At 41.9% G+C, this 14,370-nt stretch overlaps 1 protein-coding gene across 1 annotated transcript in view; it reads right to left on the bottom strand.

The window, feature by feature from the left end:
• The window catches only part of FAM83B (family with sequence similarity 83 member B), a 41,479-nt gene extending 35,027 nt beyond the window's left edge, over nucleotides 1–6,452 (bottom strand). Inside the window, exon 1 of the mRNA XM_009808711.2 lies at nucleotides 6,009–6,452. Within this exon, the coding sequence (XP_009807013.2) occupies nucleotides 6,009–6,452 (444 nt within the window). The remainder of the gene's footprint in view (nucleotides 1–6,008) is intronic.
• Nucleotides 6,453–14,370: the final 7,918 nt, after the last annotated feature.

Here is a 14,370-nt window from a genome sequence, read left to right on the forward strand (position 1 = left end):
CAGCACTTTTATTTTGACAAAGATTTATGTCAATGAAGACAATGACAATGAGAGAAAAGGTTTTAATGAAAAAATATTGCTACAAAGCGTATGTGTATACTTACCTCTTATATATATGTGAATGAGACAGACATTAATAAAGAAATACAGCTGCCTGTAAGATCCGGCCTTTAATTTTCCCTATTCCATTTTTAAATCCATCATGGAGGTGTGATATTTTGATAACACATTAGCACAATTGTGACATAAAAATGGCAATACTTTTAAAATAGTTAATTACATCTGTTAATATAAACTACGAGTATCAAAGATGTCAAAATAGTCTTGCAAGCCTTTGACCTGATAGAAACCTTTTAATTAAAAATCACTGCAACTGATTAAAAATTATTTTATCAGATTCCCGCTCCCCAGACTAGCCCTAGCCTCTGCTTGCCTTTCAGTTTTGGATCCTTCCCACCTAACGGGAGGGCTACCAGAAAAAATTGTGGGTTTCATGTTTAGAGTAACTGCGTATAAGAAATGCATTTCATAGAAGTTCCAGGCTTTCCGGATTATAAAAGTGCTTACAGACGTGTCCCATCAATGGCAGTCCTCTCTGTTTGCATTTTAAGTGCACTGCTGTGACTGCTCTGGCACTACCCTTACACGGAGAGAGCGGGAGGGCAGGGGGAGAAGGGGACAGGCAAGTAAAACAATGTGAAGACTCCAAAGGTAAATCCAAGCAGATAAAATACCTGAAATAATTACTTGTTGTGAGCAGATGACAAAAAATTGATACCAGGTCACACAGTAATAGCACCAAGAGCAAGACACGTGCCCTCTTCCCATGCATGGCATGTGCCCTGTGTGATTAGAAAAGCTGGGACATGACCTCACTCTTCCTAATAAATCTATCAAAAGCTAAAAAACATGTTTCACCTGGAAACCATATGCTTGACTGCCATGCTGGTTTTCAACTAACAGGAAGTCATTTAACAGAAGGTGACTGGAAGTGAATGATGAATGCACCCTTCAGCGTAGCAGCCGAACCAAAAAGCACCTGCTGAAATCCTTGTGGGGCAGAATATTTTGGCAGGGAAAATGTTGCTTATACGTCTTCAGCTGGGAACTGAGTCTTTCTACATGTTACTCTCAGCTTAAAAAAGATATCCACAGTTTATCAGACACCCTACAGATAATATAGAAAAATTTTGAGTGGCATGACTATTGCATTTATCTATTCTCTCCCTGAATTCAGCAGATTGCTCTAGCTTTTATGAACAAAAAAATGCAGCCCCTCTCTCCCTTCTGCTTGGACTGCTGCAATTAATGAGCTAAGACAAGCACTGCCACAAGCACGATTCATTATCATTGTTACAGTCTGTGTTCAAATTATATTTAAAATAGTTGGCAAAGAGCATTGTTGAGAGAGTAAAAGAAGATTGCTCAGCACACCCATATTCTAAAAGTTTCCTTCTGTATAGAAACATCACTCTTCATCTGGGCATGTAAGGAATTTGATTTTCTTTAATACTAGACTGCAGCCAGTACTAGATTATTATTATTGTGTTATACACATGACCATACAGATCAATACTGAATAATCATTTTTTCTGTAATACACAACCTCTCACTCTTCCCTGAAACAAAACAAAACAAAATGAAAAAAACCAACCCCAAGCTATAAGAAAATATTTTCCTTTTTATATGATTGTAAAATGAGTCAACTGTTTTTGTCTATTTGACTAGGTCCACTGCTCTAGAAGACAACACAGGCATCAGACTTTGTACATAACTCTCTCTCACAAGAATCCAAAGAAACTCCTTTTTGACTTACTAAGGGCCTACCTACAGTGGGTCCAGCAAGACTTAATAACAAGTTACACTTGTTTACACCGTAACTTAATTCTTTCCCAAGGGTCCAAGTTTCGCAACCCTTTCTCACACTAAAAAGCCCAATCATGAGTAATTCAGCAAAAACAACTGCCTTTTTTAATTTTCCGAAATGGTAACACACTAACCATCTAAATTTCTATTTAAGTTTCTAAACAATTAACTTTTTTTAAAAGCCTTACAACTATCAGTGGTCTTACGAACCCAGGCTTAAGACTACTAGTCTATTTGAATAAAATAAAATCAGTGAAAAGTGTTGCATATTTATAGGACAGTGTGCAGCTTCATACATTCCATCAGAAATCCCAAAAGTGTGTCAGGGAAGTCTTTCAGTGTTTTCTGGCTTGCGCTACAAACCAGCAATCCTTGGGTTGTCTAAACAACATGGTTCTTTAAAAAACAGGTTTGAATTCTCTCCAGGAAAAGCTGATCCTTATTAGGATATCAATCTAAAAGACTCAGAGCTATGCATTCTCTCTAAAACTGTGTAGGAATGTCTCAGTGGTAGAGAGAGGAATGCAGTTTATGAAGTAAGAGAAAAACACACTGCCAGAATGACCCTTTGGTGCTCTGTCCTGTCCCTGCTGCCTCACCCTGTCAATCATGCCTGAGAAGATAGTATGAGCTGTTTCTTGCATACATGTACAGCCTCATAACTGATGGTTTTGAGGCAACCCTTACGAAAAGTCATACAGGGAGAGAACACTTCATTATTGAAGTCCCTGTGTTACTTTATAGTAAGAGAAGGAAGTTTCACGTTAACCTGACACAGATGAGTAATCATCGTGATATCATTTCCCAGATGAATAATCTTCTCAGGTAAAACTGCTAAACATTATCAGTTGTGGTTCACACAGCGCAGCCGGGATGAGTAAGACCGTAGGAGCACCTCAAGCTTCAGAGAAGCCAGAAACCTGCCAATGATTAAAGGCAGAAGCCTCCAAAACACACAAGAAATAAGGCTACTGGCTTGTTTGCAAAAGTCTGTCCATCATTAAGGTCAGACAGTGCTTTTTCCCCGCATGGTTATATCAACATCTGAAAAAGACTCGTGTCTCCCCAGTTGACACAGTCACACCAGCCAGCCTCCTTGTATGAACACAGGTTATGTTGACAGAGAAGGGTGGTTGGCAAGCTGTACCGTGTGGAGATGAGGTCTAGTTATACCAACAGTAAACCCATTTTGTTGACGTGTTAGGTTTGACCTAAGGCACTCTGCTAACATCTCACCTATCCTGCAGAAGTGCTGTAGTATAGACTGCAATGTAATGCCATCCTATGTACAATACAGTTCCCCTGCTCTAATATAAGTTCAGAAACATATATCACATGCATGGATTCATCTCTTTAAAATGGTTAGCTCATTTTTCTAGGATTTAATAATATTGATCCTTTCCTGTAAGAAAAACTCCATCATTATATTGTCTGTACTTACCATAAAGGTGATGTGCATAATTTTTATGCAGATTATGCATTTAAGAAACACGTAAGTGACAAGATTTTCTTACGACACTTTTTCATAGTCACTGTTTTTTGTCTAGTGTAGCATAGCCTTACAAATGACTTTCCTCTTTAGTCAGGAAAAATCACTGTCAGCAAACAAGTTGCTTAATGTTGTTTACAACATGTCTTCTTAAGGTCAAAATTAACATATGTAATGATCATTTTAAGGATTGTCACTTGAAAGAGGACAAGACTAAGTCCACTAACAATGTCATCTTATCCTTATATATCTCCAAATATTCAAAAGAATCTAGGTTTCAACTGGCTCAGTCTCCTTCATGAATTTCTGGGCTACTATACACATACAAATGTATGTTGAATGGGTTCCTTCACAGGGTGAATCAGTGCAGAAACATTCTGTCTTGCCCTTGTAGGAGCTGGTTTCCTACTGCACTGAGTGTTCAGGTAGCCCAGGGAAATCAATGCCTGAACTCAGGCACTCAGGTTTGGTGCTTAAAGTTAGGTGGTATGAATACACCCGCCTTCAACAGTCTGTTTATTTTCCCACAGAAGTTTGCCGAAATTCCCATAGATTTTGCTTAGAGCTGTATTGGTTTAATGTGATTTGCTGAAAAACTTGTTTACTCTTTACAGGTTTCTGTTTTTCATGTGTAACCTTTTCCTATTTCCTTTGAATATTCTCATAAGACTACACATCTCCACTACTACATAACAAAGAAAGAACCCTGTTTAATATGAGTATATTTTTATAAGTAGCTTAGGAGAAGTAGGTTAGCCTGTTTACAAAGTGTTTGCCTGCTGTAAGCATGTTCTAAATACCTTACTTTACCTTACTTAGAAATCCTTTAAACTTTTCTATGCATCTGCAGACAGAAGAGGCTGAACAACACTATGTCTTTTAGATTTAATTGCTGCTTCCTGAAGCAACCAACCCATATCACTGTATCAAAAGTGTTATGGTTGTTGCTGTTGAGGTTGTCCTGATCAACTAAACAAAACTTTCATCTGTCAGATTTGACAGTGACACATACACAACATCCTCTTTATAAACTGGAAGCGCCACAAGCATATCGGAGAGCCAATATACTATGCACTCAATCTTTTTCCAAAAAGGGGTAAGAATCACACCTAATTTTTCTCCATAGCTGCATTCAAAGGAGGCATACTCCTTAAAACGATGTTTTACAAGGCAGCACCACCAGCTAAGAGAGCTGTCAGAAAGGGACTGGATTACATGCAGCTAGGCACAAAAAGCATGGTAACTAACAGGAAACAGCCTTTCTTCATGACATTTCAAGACCTTGCAGCAAAACTGAACTAGTCTTGGCAATAGAGTTAACTGTGGTTTGTCTTACAGTGGATACATTGGTAGCTCAGGGGCTGCAGTTGAAAAAGATCACGGAGCATCTTGGGCAAGTCATGGTCAAGCCTCACTACATACAAAAGCGGAAAACACCAAATCTCACTCTGAAAGGGACAAAGAGGGAGAGAAGTAATTAATTCTCATCTTCCTTGAGCATACAGTCATTCTAGACTGTAAACTGCAGGATAAAAGGCCTAGCGATAACTCTATTATGGCAACAAATTATATGCTTTACCTAAATAGAGGAGAGACATTGTAAAAAGACGTTGTCCTTCCCTTCCCCACCCTTTTCAGTCTGTTTCTATTGCACCCGTTTACACACACATTTCAGCCACTGAAGTGTTTACGGATGCACTCGAGCTAGAGCCCATCCTACTGATTTAAAGCTCGTAGAGTCATGCAGAAGCCCATTTATTTCACAGGGAAGAAAGGGGAGTGTGACAAGCTTGCTAGGAATACTTCTGAAACCTTGTCACATCTCTTTAAAGAGGTAACGTGGCCCAGGGTCAAACAGATCAGCATGCTAACACATTTTTTGGTGTTTTTTTTAATATTGACACAGGAAAGCAAAAGGTGGTTTGTACATACAGCACCCTGTCACTGAGGTGTAAGCCGGGTGTGCCATAGGAAACTCAAGGTGCAAGTGCCCCTAAGTGGAGACAAGTACATTTGGAGAAGTGTCGACATTTCTTATAAATTAGTCATTAGTCAGAAATGAAGGAAAGGTACCCAACTAAAATGTATTTTCTTCCTGCCTAAACCTCATTTTTTTTCTTCTGAGCTCTCTTTAATACCTTCTGACTAACTTCTGCAAGGACAGTTGGCATGCAAAATCACAAAACCTGAGACTCTCAAGGTCCACGGGTTGGATGTACACCAAGGTGTTATTTTCTTATAACAACTGGCTACCATGCCAAACTGATGCATGTTCCCACTGATGCAAGAGAGAACCTTAGGATACATTCTGAAGTTAGACAGAATTGTATCACTTGAGGTATATTCAACTGAGGTCAAAGAAAAGGTGTGCTGATTATCTACACATTTCCAATGGACTGGTCAGCATTACAGCAAAATGGTAATTATGCTTCATTAATCCCTCCAATTAATCCCTGATCCCTTGTAAATAATGTTAATAACATTGGTGCATGTGATACCAAGGGACCGATCTCTGTCTGGCAAAACCTTTCCATTTGAATTGTTAGCAGCCAGACTGTTTTTTCCTGCCAGAAGAAAAAGAAAAGCCTCTAGTAAAACACCAACTAGATTATTATTGCCACATTTTTTTTTCAATAATATTTTTCATGTTTACCTTTCTTGCATCTCGTATCATCTTTCGAATAGTTTCCTTTATGGTGTAAGGCTGTGCTCGTGGTGGATGAAAAAGCAGGTCAATATTCGTGCCACCAGAAATTCCAGGCATCAGGTAGGGCCAACCTAAGTCAAGATTTGGAGCTTCCACATCTGATTCAATGGGCCAGTAGGTTCCCGAGGAAGAGGTGTCATCAATGGCATGGTTAGAGGAATAAATTGTGTTTTGGGGAAGTTTGTGAACATTGTTCAAAATATAATCAATTTCCTCATCTGCTAGGAACTCTGAGCATCTCTCTTTGGAAAGAAATTCTTTGTAGGCTTCTAAACCTCCTTCAATTAGAGCATCAATAGCTACTCGGTACCATTCCTTGTAATGAGGTTCAATATAGTTGTCTGATCTGCATTCATCATGTAAGGATGACAGCAAAGATGAAGTTTCCATTTTCACATATATTTTGTATAAAGTCTGTTAAACTTCCATTCGTGAGCTGATGAAATGTATCTGTAAAGAGAGAAAAGTAAGAAAACAATCAGAATACTTCTAGAGATGTATGACACACACAGATTTTATTCAAAATACTTTTCTAGTAAAGTTGCTCTAAGTTTTTCTAGCACCTTCCAAGAATTTAAAAATGTTTTGAAAAGGCCAAATGAATATTAAAGAGCTAGATAAAGAGCTGCTTCTACATAAGGCTAAACTAAACACATAATTAAGTGATTTGATGAAGTTCTTATATTAAAAGCTACAGCAGAGCTCATAATACACTGAAGATTTGTACATCTGTACCTGTAACACCAATACATACCCAAAGCACGTTCCAATACGCTACTGTAGGCTATGTTCCAAAACTCTCTTTATAACAACTAACAGAGTAGTGTTCAGAGAAACACTTCAGAAACCAATTATATTTCCTACTTTTTGATGCATTAATCTTTCTCTGCAACGCACTACGTTCCTCTAGCTTCTTTGAAACCACAGTCATTCAGGTCCTTCCCCTTATCTGTCTGTTCTCCCATGCTGATCTAATCCATTTGTTGCTCCCAAGCAGGACCAGCCTACCTCATTTCAGTGAGTTATGAGGAACTCCAGAAGGATTTCTCCTCCCACATCTGGGATCAAACTCTGAATCAGCAATCTGATGTCTAGTTTCCACCCTGCTCATTCCTTCTGCCAAAAGGAGCGGCTGCTTTAATCTTACCTTTTTTTTTCCCCAAAACATTAATAATAAGTTGTTTACTGCTGATGATTTATAAATTCATTCTTACCATCTTTTTATTTCATTTAACAAGAGCTGAGAGGGTTGGTTCCTGCTGCGACAATTTGGGATTTAAGGTAGAGAGAGGACAAGCGGCCAACATTCTTCCTTCATGTTTGTGCAACCCTACAGGACTCCAGCAACTCCACTGTTCGCCTAAAACCTAAACTGCAATGAATTTCTGCACTGGGCAGGTAAGCCACAAAAAAAAAAAAAAAGGGGGGGGGGGAATTTCATGAGAGTAGCATGAGCACAGCCACGTAAAACAGAAAGCTGATACATGGTAGCCCTGTTTCATCTTTCAGGGCTAGAGCATGAAGCTTAAGAGAAAGAGCAGAAATAGGAATGACATCCAACGAAGGCAGAATAATTATAAGAAGCACACACAAAGTATAGTTTGAAAGTTAACATTGGGTTTCCCTACAAGCCTAATTAATAGTATAGCAGTACAATAGCAAGGAATAGTTGTACGGAGTTCTGATCTCATTTATGGGCATATAAACGTAGCACAATTCTCTCTTCACACCAAGACTTTTCAGGTATTTTTGCAAACAGTGCATTTGCTTTCCATTGTCTGCTGGGAACAGTTTAAACCTTCTTGAAAGGAAATGTAAATTAGATACATTAACCTAAAGGAATCAAAATCAAAACCTCCATACACTACTGATACTCCAAAGTCCCATTCAGTGTTCAATTAGACCAAGATTTCTGAGGAACTTGGGAAGTCTGAGGTTAAAAAAAGACCAAGAAAGAAAAATCCAGATCTGAGGCTGGCATCAGCATGTCATATGAAGTAATTCCATTTGAATCCTGTCTCTCAGCCAAGTAGCAGGGTAGATCTTCCCAGATAGGATTGCTTTCGAGCCTGGGGGAAAGGAGTGTTTCTGCCTGCTTCCAGAGTAGCTCTTTGTGGTGAACTGGAAAGCAGCAAGCGAAAGGGATCCGACTGCTCTCCCCCAATCAAGAACTACATGTGACGATATTCAGGGCTTCGTTCTACACTGCTCTCACAGGTAGAAATAAAACGTTATAAAACAGGAGCGATACTGTTTCACTTTGCCCAGATGCCTGTGGTGTAAAGTGACGGAGAACTGAGCACAGGGTACCGACAAGACAGACCGATTCAAAGGTCAAACTCTTACAATACTGAAAAATTAAAACTTTCGCATCAGTATCCCATGGAAGCCAATCATCTGGAACAGGTTTTCAAGACATTTTAGATGAAGAATGAAAAACTACCCAGAGTACAAAACACAGAGTTACACAGCTGAGTTGTTCTGAAGAGTCTGAACACTAATACAGGTGACTTTACCGAGAATCTAATACACCCCTCTTGCAGGGCCCTCCACGACAAGTAACTCTCTAAACAGCGTAGCAAAACAGCCAGTCTTACTATGACCTTTAAGACTAAATCCAATTTTACAACAGCAAACGAAAGGTATTTCTAAAATTCCTACTACTTTGGAATGGATATACTTCTAAAATAGGAATTTTGCCACTTATTTCATATATACAGTTGTGAAAGACAGAAATGTTTATTTCAAAAGCTTGTCTAAATCCCTTTTTTCTCCTTCTCACTCTTTCGCTTGAAAATAATACAAGGGAACAGGACTATACTTAATATGTAAAGTTGTGCAATAAAAAATATTGAATGTTATGAACAAGTAAAAGGCAAAAAATCATTGCACGTGTGTGCTGGCTTATGTGCGTTTTTTGTTTTGTTTGGTTCTTTTGATTTGTTTTTTTGTAATAGTATAGTATATTGTTTGACTTTTCATTGAAAACAGTGAATTAATTAATTGTGGCATAGGTCAAATGCAGTAACTTATGCTCAGACTTATGCTGAAAGCAAGGTATAAATATACTGTAATCTTGGAAAGGTGAGACTTCTAGTGCAGTGTCTTCCAGACAAGAATAGTTATTTTACAGTGAATATCTTTGATGTTGATCTTTGATTTACAAGTGCTGTTTATAAAAGAAGCTTAAAGCAGTGCACATTTATTTAAGAAAGTAAATGTAAAATCTGTCAGCACGGAAATAAATCAGAGAACAGATGAGACAAATGAAAAAATTCTAATTCTGGTTTTTGGGATTAAGGACATCAGCACGCGATACATTCATGAGAAGAAACAAAAGAAAACTCCCAAATTAAAATGATGGCTTCAGGTATATTTGACAAAAGCTCTAGATGTCTTGACACAGACATTTTCCTCCTTAGAAGGTAAGAGCTATTTGTAGGAAATACACTTAAGAAACCAATATAATTTTGGATAGAGAGGCAGAGGTTTAAACAAAATTCCAAAATAAACTTTTTGGTGTCTTTGTCAACCATGTATAATGGTTTCTGCATAATCAGCTTGATGCTTCAAAGATCCTCCTCAGGTCAACCATTCTATTAGAAAGGTTGTGCAGAATGAGGCCCACCTTTGGAGGCTTCCAGAGCTTTATCACACTTCATGTACATGATTACAAATTTCACCAGCACCAGAAAAGCTGTTTTTCATCCTCTGAGAAATAACCTTGGCTGTTAATCCCAGCCCAGCGTATCAGCCATCTTCTCTGCTTGTACACAGGGATCAATTACTTAAAACTTTTTTATTAAGTGCTATTAATGGGCTTAAATTGAACTTAAACTCCAATGCAGCTGCTAAAACTGAATCTTTTGCTGAAGAACACAAATTCTGAATCCTGCACTGATGTGATCACCTTGTCCTTCTGTTAACAACGTGCTCAGACCCTTCCAGTGCCATTATCAGGAACCCAACAAGAAGAAAGCTTTTTCTTTGAAAGAAAAGTAAATGTGCCTTTTCACAGAAAGAGAGTATCCCAGCTTCCACAAAAGCAGCAGATGACAAATGCCCACTGAAGAAAATGATGCAACGTTCTGCGGTGGTTCCAGGAGCACAGTCCTCCAGGCTAGAGCTAAAGACAAGCAACTTCCCTGCCTTACTAATATTCTCAGGATTTGAAAAATTTCCTATTCAGCAACTTCAGGGAGCAGCTCTAACCTCAGGCTCGTACAGCCCGTCCTTGGCAAGGCCCTGGCCATGGTGCTCTCCTCGGGATGTCCTTATTTCTTTTCCAAAGGAAATGCGGTTGCTTTGACAGTTTCTGCATAAAGTTTCAACCTTGGCACCTCAGTTAAAGGCAATTTAGCCCATGGGAACACCTTCTCGCAGGCCCCTCTCTCAGGTATGGTTTTTGGGGCATCCAGCGGAGCGCCTCTGACCCACTGCTCTGCTGAGGAGCCTCCCCACCACTTAAGGGCCTGGTGTGACCAGCCTTTAACAGAATAAACAGGCGTTTTACAACAGCTGCCTTCCACCAACCTTTGTATTAAGGAATTGTATCAAGAATAAATAATAATTACCTACATTAAGCAGTGACAGGCACTTATTTCATTGTTAATGAAATTACAGCACGCAAGATGGATGCAAAGGGCATCAAATTCAAGTGAAAAACAAAACCGCAAGCGTTCCTGCATCTTTCTTTCTTCTTTTCCCTTTTTCAAACCAGAAAGTTAACTTTTCCGGCAAAACGGAGGCAACCAGCCCTCCGCTGCCACCGCCACGTGCTCGGGCACGCCTCAGCCTTGAGGACACCGCACGTGTGTCGCCCCCGGCCACGGCGGGGCCGCAGCGCCCCGCGCCCCCGCGGGACCCCGGCCGCGCAGGGGGGGCGTTGCGCAACGCGGCCCCGCGACGGTACGCGGCGTGGGAGCCCGTCCCCGCGGGCCGCCGACCCCGCCCGGCCTTTCTCCCGCCGCCGCCCCCCCGCCGCTCGGCGCCGGCTCCCCTCAGGTGCCCGCGGCCGGATCGGCGGCGCTGCCGCCGCCTCCATTTCGCGATCCCCGCGCCCCCGTTTCAAACGCCCCGCGGCTCCGCACCGCGCGGGCCGTTGGCGGGGCGGGGGGCGGCCGCCCCACCCGCCCGTCGCAGCGCGGGGCCGGCGGGGGCAGAGCCTGCCGCTGCCGCTGCCGCTGCCGCTGCCGCTGCCCCTGCCCGACCCGGGGGAGGCAGAAGGGAGACCCACTTACCGCGCCGGTGCCCCGCGGTGGGGTCTCGCCTCCGGAGCGTCGGGGCGGCTCGACCCGGCTGCTGCGATCGCGGCGGCGGCGAGTCAAGGCGGCGCAGGGCTCATCGCAGGTACTTCCCGTCGCTCTCAGGCGCGGTGGGTGTGGAAACCAGTTACAACATGTCAGGACGGTGTCGCACCAAACCCGCCGCCGCCGCGGGAGCGGGGCAAGGACTTGTCTGAACTGGGGAAGCCCGGCCCTCGCGCGGAGCGAAGGGCAGCGCCTTCCCAGGGGCGCGGCGGGGCCCCCCCGCCCCAGCCCGGCCCGCCCTGCCCGCCGGGCGGGCCGGCAGCCGCGGGCGCCCGCGGTCGCGCGGGGCGGGGGCCGGCCCGAGCCGCGCACATCGGCAGCCCCGCGGGGGGGCCCTGGAAGCGGGGTGTGCGTGTGCGTGGGAGACGAAACTCAAAGCAAATGTTGGCTTGAAGAAGAAATAAACCCGTCAGCCTCGAGTCACGGTTTCCAGGTTAACAACTCCGGGGGAGCAAGTCACGGCAAGGGAGCGATACCCGTTGGAGACCTTTAAATTAGGTTATGTGGATGAGCCCCCTTTCCATAGCTCAGTTGCTTTAAAATGCCCTTCTTTTGCTCGTCAAGTCTCAGGTTAGAGAAGCGGACCTGAAGGCAGAGCCCCCCACCCGGGCTGCGGTGCCGGCCAGGCCTTCCTCCAGCCAGCCTCATCCTCCTCGCCTGCCCGCAGGCTGGGCATGCCAATGTGGCAGTCCCACATTTGGAAACGTGTGAGAGCCCTCTCTGAAAGGCTCTTCTAAAACACGGTCATCTTTTTAGTAGGATCATGCAACAGCCAACGAATCAGCGTGTCACGTGTGTGCATGACTTAAGCACACCGAGGCTTAAGCACACCGAGTTTTCCTTGTCATTTTAAATTAATGGCAAGCAACAGAAAAATTTTTAGAGGCTTTGTCCATCTCATACCCCTGTGGTGCATAACTGCAGGCAGCTTTTTCATGAACCATTTAAGACAATGCAGTGTAACCCTGACAATTTTGCTTCATCGGCAATAATTCATCCAGACTGGCTTTAAGCACAAACCGTTTTTTCTAATCTTTACTGCCCAGTAGTAAGTGCAGGGTATATCCTGTTTCTGAAGCTAAGCAGGGTTCTACTGTGACTTTTTGATGACAGTTCTCTGAGGAAAAAAAAGAAGAAAGTAAAAATAGGCAATATCTATACAAAAATATGTGTATATAAATGTATAAGCCTGATGGCCAGCAGGCAGTGACTTTCTGTACAGTTAATTCAGGTAATGGAATGCACAAGAGGAAGTAGTTGGTGTCAATATACTCATGGACTACCCTTTACAGGCATAAGATCACCTGGATTAAATGATTAGGAGCTTCTCACACCCAAAAAGTAATTTCCCCAGTTTTGATAAAAAATGAAGGGGAAAAACTGCTGTTAAAACAAACAAACTTTTACAATGTACTTAGTACTTTATAGTTAGTTAATACACAGCACTTTTTATCCCATGAAAATGTGTGGTCAGGAAGGAGAAAGTGTTTCTGTGGAAACTTGTCCATAAAGAGGTAGGGCCATGTAAATTTTTAAAAGAGCAGATCTATTTTCTAAAATTATTTTTGAAAGGGTAGGAAGGTAGACAGATGATCACAAGAGCACTTTTGACCTTGACGGAATTGGTTGGACTTTTATTACATAAAATCTACAAGTATTACTGGGTCTTTCTTTTATAGAAGTCAGTGGTTGAGTACCAGCTTAGCATAAACAAAAAACTGATGAGACCTGTAATAGCTTTCTAAATAAGGAAATCTGCATGAAAAAAGGACCTGGTTTTTTTGCTACATTAGTATCTATACAAGAAAAGGTCTTTCTCTGTGCCTTTACAGTGCCCAGCTGAGTGGGAAACCGATCTAATACTGAGATCTTAAGCAACACACATGTACATATGCAATACAAATGAACAATACAGTATAAAACAGCAACAATAATATCAGTAATAATAAGGCATTATTATTGCTGTTATTACTAAGGAGAACAGTGTGCTCTCTAAATAGCCAGTACACCGTGCCAACTTTAAAATTAATGGGTAAACAGAGTGATGAGAAGAGATGAGGAAAACTTAAACAGATCTTTTTAAATACTGAGAAAGCCCTTGCACAGAAGATAGAAAAAGGGGATGGCAAATGCTGCTGGAGGTTCTTCCACGCAGTTGGAGGCTGCCTGAGTTTATCAACTGAAGCCCTCCAGTATACTATACCAGACCTCACATTTCATTAAACTTAACTTGAATAATGTGTTTTTGAAACCAACTATCCACAGTCAACTGTCAAGATAAAGAGCGTTTTTACTCTGCAGGTAGTAAACTTCTGGGTCTTGCAGCCACAGGAGGCAGTGGAGGCAGACGGTATGAGCAAGCTGAGTAAGCAGTAAGACAAATTCTTAAACAATAGATATAAAAACGGATTCTAAAAGGTTGAGGCAGGGATATGCCCTGTAGCATCCTTACTCCACGAGTTGTGGAGCTGCAGGGAAGGGACTGCAGAAACTGGCCAGGCTCTCACTTGCCTGAACAGCCTTTCCTTTTGCCATTGGAAACGTAACATTGGGCAAGACCAATTGAAGCATCCTATTGATTGAAATCATTTTACTGGAATCACACTGATTCATGAAGCCTCAAAACTACAAAAAAAGTTCTTATTGTAGACATAGCTTGTTCATGGGGAAAAAAGGATCAACTCCATATGTTTGATACCACCGTCTTGGGAATGTAATCAGAAAGAACACTGATTGTCTTAAGTGACCTGGGTAGTCAGATGGTGGTGCGGATGGATGATCATCTCTGTGACTTCCATCAGTTTCCAGTTGTCAGTTCTGAGACTTTTTTTTGTATTGACAGATCATCTTGCCATGTACACGTCTAGCTGAATGCAGGCAGAAGATAAAAGATTGTTATCACATATACAATGACACCAGTCCACAAGTTTATGATATGAATAATTATTAAGGGTAAATATTTATATGAATGATACTTATATTCCTACTGCATGCTTACT

Source organism: Gavia stellata, chromosome 2 (genome assembly GCF_030936135.1).
Source record: "Gavia stellata isolate bGavSte3 chromosome 2, bGavSte3.hap2, whole genome shotgun sequence".
In the NCBI taxonomy this organism is placed as follows: Eukaryota; Metazoa; Chordata; class Aves; order Gaviiformes; family Gaviidae; genus Gavia; species Gavia stellata.